This window comes from Colletotrichum phormii, assembly GCF_030913505.1.
Source record: "Colletotrichum phormii strain CBS 102054 chromosome Unknown BDP81scaffold_22, whole genome shotgun sequence".
NCBI classification, from domain to species: domain Eukaryota; kingdom Fungi; phylum Ascomycota; class Sordariomycetes; order Glomerellales; family Glomerellaceae; genus Colletotrichum; species Colletotrichum phormii.
Window position 1 is genome coordinate 690,130 of NW_026851464.1, and position 8,342 is coordinate 698,471.

Consider the following 8,342-nt stretch of genomic DNA (forward strand, 5'->3'; position numbering starts at 1 on the left):
CCCGGCCGAGATCGCGGAGACGGCTACGGTAACGTCAGCGTTTGTCCGCCGTTCGGCCGTCCACCCAGATGGCAATATGTTAATGCCAGGACGGGGTAACGCTTGAAATGCCGCAATCTCGATACTGCATGGTCGGCTGTCCATCACTCTTCACCGGCCCACCTGTGGATACACATGGTTCTGCACACGAGCCGATATTTCTCCCTTCGAGTAAGAGATTATTGCAGATTCCGTGCCTTATTGCTATTGAGCCTTGTGGCTCCTAAACTCTCTGGCTGCATATCCGTAGTCCCTCAGTCATCACACACCAAATGTTATTTGGGACGCCCTGGACTCTAGCATAACGCTGCAAAACCGAGGAACAGTATTGACCAACCGGAAAGGCATGACCTCGGCGGTTTGCGAAGGGCCTTGGGCATATCCTCACGGGAGCTACGGGTAGGGTCTGCTCTCAGATATCCAAAGACATCTGGTTTCAACAGTTGTGAATTACCAATCATTCCTGGTCGTTGAGCGTACGGGTATAGCGAGGTAGCAACTTTAGGACCCATGGGGACTTCTTGGCGCTAAAGCCGAATTACTCTGGATAGGTACGAAGTACTCCGTACGTAATGTCTTCAACGCCGCCGTGTTCGCTTCAAGCGAATGACTCGGCGCCAACCGATCTGAGAGCTTCGGACCGGACTCGCCCAGGATGAAGCCTTGACACGATATTAGGTAGAGAGGACATTGCTGAAGTAGGCCCAATAACACAAGGGGTTGCCCTCAAACAGCCTCCGCACAACGACAGTCCATGATGCATGCATGAGGCATGATTCAGACCAAAAGAGGACCAGAGCCGAAAGCCAGCAGTTCGGACGACTATACGAATGAAGCAACGCTGTGGATGACGAGCAACATTAGAAATGGAGGTGCTAAAGGGGCGCACGAAACGAATATACCAACAAAGACGTCCTTCGACAAGGAAGACGCAGCCTCTTGAGGCTAAGTGACGATTTAGACCCGGATCATTTGCCGTGGCTTCGAGCCTTCGAGTATCCGTACTCCGTACTCCGTATGTACACCCAAAAGCTAGAAGTCGCTCGGTGACTCGGGCTTTGTCGGGGGCTGAGGACAAACGTGGCAGGCGGGAGCGCACAGAGGACCCTGGCCCTAGCGAGGATCGTGGAAGGTTTCTAGAAGACGGTTCGGGCTGAAGAATGAAGCGCACAGAAATCGCCCCCGTCCCTTTCCCTTTCATCAAGACCTCGTGAGAACGGGCCTCTGCTAATTTACTACGTAGGTAACCTAGACCTGGTCTGTGATTTCGTTTGCCATTACAACACACGTATCTGTAGACTGCGTACAACGGAGTAATCCACCGTCCAACCAGCGGTGAGGATTACGGGGCGCATCTGTATTCTGTATGCAACGCATAATAGCGAGGACCCTGAATCGGGGCGGGAGCTCTGTGGCATGTGGATATTGGTGGACTGCATGACTTGGACCCTGAGTATCTCTCGAAGCTTTGAAACAGAAGAGCACCCGAAACTCGACGAGAGTTAAGCTACGGAAATTTGGCCTCCTATATTCTCGCGCCAATGTACCAACAGCACCGCCGCTACCACGCTGGAATGGATTTGTGTTTTGCCGGTTTGGTATCACTGGGACGCAGCCTTGAGATGAGTTTCTGTCACCGCCTCTGAATGCTTGTCCACACACCGCCAAGATGTGTTGTCTGACACTTCTGTGCTGAACGTTCACTTCAGGCCGGTCTTGCGAACCTGCGAAGCTTGCGAGGGCATCTCACGCGTTTTCCCAGGCATCTCCAAGCGGCGCTCTTTGCGGGGGGGGGGGGGGGGGGGGGGAGACGCCGAACACGGCGGGAACAGACTGGCAATCAGATCCTCCGTATATGCGATTCCTTTGCCAATTACCTAACAGTAGTATGAAGCAAGAGACAATGACCTTTGTAGCCAGCTAACATCTCACTAGATGCTTTTCTAGTTGTTACAGACCACCATGCAACACGGCCGGACTCTGAGCCTCCACTTGCGGACAACTCATCGCTGCAGAGCGGTCAAGAGTTGCGAAGAAAAAATCACAATAAAATAACAGCCATATTTCTAGTGCGACCTCGGACCAATCTTCCTGGCGCACTCTGGCTTCGCAACTTCAAGAAGGACATTGCCGCATGCGCCTGGCTAGCGCGCAAATCACAGAAAAGCGAGTGGTAGAGGTGAGTGGGAGTGGTGCCAGAAATGCAGATGACCAACATCAGGCCACTCCCATCCTTACAGAGAGCATCTGGCGACTATTCGTACCTTGCTTATTCGTGTCCGACGGGATGTGCGTACGCGGATATTATGGGGCACCGGGCTGAGCGTTCGGGCGCGGCCGGTGAGAGAAAGGGGCCGTTTTACGGGGATTCTCTGTAGTCAAAGGAGGTCCCCCTCGGCAGGTCGGATTCGATGGACATGAAAGGTAGCATTTCTTGCCGGGCGCTCAGGCCCGACCAACGCGGGGGGAGAGAGAAGAGAGTTGACAAGCTGGATTCTCCAACCCGAAGGCGGCGTTCCCGTCATCAGGAATGCAGTGGACATAAGTCGGCGATCTCCAGGTCCGCAGCTGAATGATCCCCGATACGCGAGTTATTTCACAGCAGTGTCTACTTGAAGCTTCGGGGGAGAAGAGGCGTTCGGCGTTTGAAATCCCATGATATACTAGAGCCTCGAGCAAACGGCGAAAATGGGGAACTCTCTGCCAAAGTGGTCAGACTGACGACCGATTGGAATGTGCTACGCCTCGTCCGGTTTTTGTGCCTCTGGAAGAAGCGGTAGCCAATCAGAAGAGACGAAATTGTTCTCTCTCGGCTTACTCAGCCATTGCGGAAATTTCTCGGTGTTTGCTGAGGTGAGTGATTCCGCGGGAGGGCTCTAGAACTGTGATTCTGTGAGAGCCCGGCCGCTGAAAAGCCGCTTTGCGGTGCCGCGAAGGGCGTTGCTGAGAGCAGGGCCAACACTTGCGGGACGGCAAAGACCGGGCAACCAGGGTCCATTACATCATGCCGTAGCGACGACCTCATGGCACGATTCTGGGTCCCATGAGAGCTTTTTTCGCCCACGCGGCGTCCCGTCCACCAGGTTTTCAATCGCCGTCTGCATCTGTCATCAGCTTTGACATTTCCATTCATTGGATATAAGGCCATTGGCACTCGTCTTCAGCCTCACGGTTTTATTTTCAGCTACACAGAACATCCGCCAAAGACTCAAGACACAATCCAAAGAGTTCGATTGACCTTAGCGAAAACGAGCACCACTAAGCCTTACCTCTCTTAACTCCATTCAAGGTAGCTTCGAATCCCGATCCGTCATCCATCCGTCACCAACCACCACCGTAATTACGACATTACTCTCTCTCTCTCTCTCTCTCTCTCTCTCTCTTCACGAGCACCACCGGTTCAGATCCCGACAACACCAAAACCTGCAAGGCTGCGCACCTAAACCAACCCTTTTCGCAGCTTCAATTCTTTCCCCTTTCCTAGGAACCATCAGCCGTTCCCCCCTCTCTACGATCCGAAAGGTCCACACTTTACACACCACCACCACCACCACCACCCCGCACAACCCGCCGCAACCATGAAGGTCCTCAGCAAAGAAGAGGAGGCCGAGCACTACAGCGTCGTCGTCAAGGCCGGCCTCATCGGCGGCACGGCCGGTCTGGCCGTCGGTCTCGGCGGCGTCCTCTTCGGAACCAAGCGCTACCCGTCCTTCCGCCAGCTCACCCTCCCCTTCCGCTCCTTCCTCGTCACCTCGTCCGCGACGTTCGGCGCCATCGTCCACGCCGATCGCGAGTCCATCCGCTACGGCAAGGAGAAAGACCCCATGTACGGCTACCAGGACGCCACGGCGCGCGCCATCGCCGAGGCGAAAGCCAACGAGACGCAGATGCAGAAGCTCAAGGAGTGGGGCCGCGAGAACAGATACTCCATCGTCTTTGCGTCGTGGCTCGCGTCCATGGGTGTCGCGCTCGCCATCGTCGGCAAGGACAAGTACCTCACCGGCGCGCAGAAGCTCGTTCAGGCGCGTGTGTACGCGCAGGCTCTCGCCGTCGTCATGCTTGTCGTGACCGCCGCCTTTGAGATGCAGGACGCCAAGACGGGCGCCGGCCGCTGGGAGACGGTTATGATTATCGACCCCGAGGACCCGGAGCACAAGCACCTTATTGAGAAGAAGATTCACAAGGAGGAGTATGAGGGTCAGGACTTGTGGAAGGGTACGTGCCAACATTCATCCCCCAAACCTATCTCCCTGAGCGGGTGATCATCCGATCTCCATTCTTTGCTATCTATCGGAGCTCTTTTACTGACGTCCCTTTCAACAGATATGGTTGCCGCCGAGGAGCGCCGCATCGCTGCCCGCAAGGCTTCTGAGCAGAAGTAAACGTTTTGACAACGTCACACGACCACCTATATATCCACCTATTTCCATGGACCTCACAAGGGTTCCCTGTACGATTTATTTCATATGTCTTCTCGCGAAGCAAACTTCCCCCAATAGATATCTATCTCTCGGAGTAAAGGGAGATGGAGTCAGCTTGGTGGATTATTTACATCTTGCATTGCCGGCGTTATTTTTATATAGGGAGAAAAGTGTTGATGACCGGGCCACGGCCTCGTCACCCAATGCCATTTACGACTACTCTCAAATCCATCAGGGAGGAGAGTGATAGAGAGAGAGAATGGCAAGTAAGAAACTAGATGTCTGATACAATTATCAATCTGGCGGTTTAGCAAGTCTTTTGCCAAATACAATTTCTACTTAATTCACTATTTGCTTGCAGCTCTGAATGTGAGTACCATGTGAGCCGTGTATAGGGATCTGACTGGGAAAATCACACCACTTAGTGGCGTGACCCGATATTGGCCAGAGAGAGCCCTGCACGGCTGCTTCTACTCCCAACCAATCCAGAATTCCAAGCCACGAGTTTCTATTTTCGATGCCATACATATCAAACAATAACCCCCCCCCTTCCTGGCACCTCCTACGGTAACTTTTCTTGCTACTCCAAGTATGAGAATACCTACTCCAATTCAAATCCACGTACTGGCTTGACTCCAATTGATCATCAAAAAACGACTCCTTGCTGGAATGACGTACCTCCCCGCATCTAAATAGCAAACCCCCCCTTGCCCCCCCTACTCGCGCAGCAGCGGTACGGGCCAGACACCAAGATTCGCGAGTCAGTCAAAAAAATAAATTGCGAGTTGTCTTGTCGATCCGGCATCCCGCCATGAGTGATGGACAAAGCGGCCACCTACCCGATGTGACATAGAGATCTCACACTTACGGATTCGTCACGTCACACAATGATAGATAAGCGAATGGGCAGGAGAAGAGTCCCAACGAAAAGACCTCTGCTGTATTCAACAGATATTTGATATGAATAAATAAACAAGATAAAGATAACGTATGCCTGTCCACCCACCTATCCATCACCCACCTGGGATTTTAATAAAGCCGTTCCGTCATCAAGCATAGGTAAGGTAGTAGATAACTGTAGATAACTGTAGATAAGAAGCATTGCTGCTTTGGAAAACGACACGCGAAATTTGGGGGGAGGGAGAAACAGATTAAACCAGATTACGGTATAATAGACAAGATGGCAAAGATGTTTTTGAAATAGCAATAACAACGGCAGACGCCCAGGCCTGCAAATCTCAGACCTCAATGGTGAAGTGGCTAATCTGGGAATAATACGCGTGCACAGCCAGTTCCAACATCCAGACATCGCTAAACACTTCGCTGCCGTCAAATCCACCAATGATGAACAGACGGCTGTCGTACAGTACGGTGCCGTGGTATCCACGGCCGCTAGGCGGCAAGCCGTAGACGCGCCGACGATCCCACGTCATAGTAACAAGATTGAGTAGGAGGACATCGTTGGAGTATTCGTTGCCGTCGTGTCCACCAACAATGAATAGATAGGAGCCTACCAGAGTGGCCGTGTGTGATAGGCGGCGGTAGGTCTGCGGGATGGACACGGCCTTCCAGATATGGGCGTCGACGTCGTAGACCCACACGTCGTTGAAGCACTCGCCGCCATCGGAGCCGCCAAAGATTATCAGCTTGCTTCCCAGCATGTTGGCGGTGTGGTAGCCGCGGGGCTTCGGGCGAGTCTCCCGGACGCCCGGGGGCGGGGCCCGCTCGGGCCCAGAGACAAGCTTCCATGACATCTTGTTCATGTCGCTAACGTCGAGCCTCCAGACATCGTTGAGAGCGCGAACCCCATCACCGCCTCCAAAGATGTAGATGCCGTTCTTATAGAGGCAGGCTGTGTGCGCACGACGTTTGGAAGGGACACGGTCGCCTATGATCTTTGGCCGGTGCCACCTGAAATTTGTCGTGTCGAGAACGTATATATCATTGTAGTAGGCGGGCCCATCGCCACCGCCAAATATTACCAGCTTCTTGCCGACAGCAGTGCAAGTCATTGCGCGTAGCGGCACGGGGATCTCGCCGGTAACGTGCGGTACGGACCAGTAGAAGGCATCTGCATCAAAGACGTAGAGCTCGTTGAAACAGGCGCGGGAGTCACAGCCCCCAAATACAAATATGTTGGATCCGACGAGCGTGGTCGTGTGGGCGCGAAGTGATGTATGGGGAGCCCCTGAGACGGGCGCTCGAGACCAGTACATGCCTGATGAGGGTGCTGGTGGTACATCAGGAGCAGTCTTTGGATCCTGGAGGGGCGGAAAGGGGATATGTTGACCTTTGGGGGCGGATCTCGAGGAGACTGTCGTTGAAAGCTGGCGTGTTGAGGATGACGAGAGAGGGAGTGAAGAAGGCTTTGCGGCTATGGCGGATGTGGAGCGCATGGCGATGGGGCGGCGGCCATCGCGGTCGGAGCCGGGGCCACCAGTAGACTCGGAGCCATCGTTGCTGTTCAGCGTCGTGGCATCGCTGGCAGTATTGCTCGGCCGGAAGGACGGCGGTGGAGGTCTGGGGGTATTCGCGCTCGTGGGTGTCGTACGAGCCTGTTGTGAGGCCTGGGCCTGGGAGGCCGACTGGGAGCGCTGGCGGATAGAGAGTTCGGAAGGTTTACGGCGACGGTCTTGACTCTTGGAGGCAAGATGACCGGGCGTATGGGAACGCGAGATTATGGGGCCTCCCGGAGCGGAGGGGACACGGCGGTGCTGCTCGATGTCGCGGTCGCTGAAGTCCTCGAGATCGTCGGGCACGCCCGGTGGTGGGGGCCGCGAATCGTTGGGCGGAGAGATCTTCTGAGAGCGTACAACCTTGGACTTGAGGGGGGACCGGGGGTTCTTGTCCGAGGACCTGGCCGAATCAGCCATGGTTCGGCGGGGGAATGGTCATTGCCCCCCTCTCGCGTGGATGTGGATGATTGCCCGGGGGGTCGGTCTTTGGGACAAGGCGATTGCGGTTCGAGGGAGGGAGATGGTGTGGGAAGAGAGGGCAGAAAGAAGGTGGTATATCGGGCCAATTGGCGAGGCAAGGTCGTCGAGAGAGCCGCGATTCGGGAGCAGGCTGGCGGACGTGCGTCGGGAGGTTTCGGGGCTTGAGTCGACGGAAAGATTTCTTTACTTGGGTTGTCGAGGGTTGTGTTGCAGTTACTGTGTCGTTGGATGACTCGGGGTTTGTGTGGTTTGCTGTAAGGTATGGTACGTGTAGTTTGGTTGCAGAACGCCAGGTAGCCGTAGTAAGGTAGAGGAAAGAACTGGAGCCCAGCCGCAAAAAACGAGATCCACTTTCATCCTGTTCCCAAGGTCGGGTCCCAAGGAAGGCTCTAGTGCTAGAGAAAGGTCTGGTAGTGGTACCGTGGTGTAGAAAGTACTGTTGCTGGCGCTGGCGCTGGCCCTGACGGAGGGCGGAGGGGAGGGCGGATGGACGTGGGCTGGCACTGGCAGGGGAAGGTGCGTCGGGAAGGCGAGGCACGCCGCACGACCTCGGTGACGGAGCCTTGTTAGTGCGGCCATTGACAGGCGTCGGTTAGCTTAACAATAAGGTACGGATACCTGTACTCCGTCAGTCACAGGTGTGCCCCCCATGTCAAGCACTCTGTTTTAAGCCTTGAGATGAGGTAATGAAAGGTACTTTGCTGGAGCAGCATCCATCGGCTCCTTCCTTCCCTGGGCTGAGATTGGCGGGATCCGAAGGCTAGAAGGCCAAGCACGGGCCACTGTCGGCCCCTGCATTGGCCTGCTGTGCTCCTCGAGTCTGCTGTGACCTGTCCCGCCGTCACCTCAGGGCATGGTAAGGCAGGTCGCCCAAGGTGGGTGTGATTGGTCGCGTGAGGTGAGGTCACAGGTAATCAATCCTCTCCAGCTGGCACAGGGCAGCCGC

The 8,342-nt window shown here is 54.9% G+C and overlaps 2 protein-coding genes across 2 annotated transcripts; one reads left to right on the forward strand and one right to left on the reverse strand.

The window, feature by feature from the left end:
- Nucleotides 1-3,617: 3,617 nt before the first annotated feature.
- Nucleotides 3,618-4,421, forward strand: BDP81DRAFT_328930 (uncharacterized protein; the record flags this gene model as incomplete). The annotated part of the gene is made up of 2 exons (XM_060585265.1): nt 3,618-4,254; nt 4,363-4,421. The coding sequence occupies 2 exons, from the start codon at nt 3,618-3,620 to the stop codon at nt 4,419-4,421; spliced, it is 696 nt and encodes a 231-aa protein (XP_060441004.1).
- A 1,277-nt stretch (nt 4,422-5,698) lies between these two features.
- BDP81DRAFT_328890 (kelch domain-containing protein) lies at nt 5,699-7,333 on the reverse strand (the record flags this gene model as incomplete). The annotated part of the gene is made up of 1 exon (XM_060585258.1): nt 5,699-7,333. The coding sequence occupies one exon, from the start codon at nt 7,331-7,333 to the stop codon at nt 5,699-5,701; it is 1,635 nt and encodes a 544-aa protein (XP_060441005.1).
- Nucleotides 7,334-8,342: the final 1,009 nt, after the last annotated feature.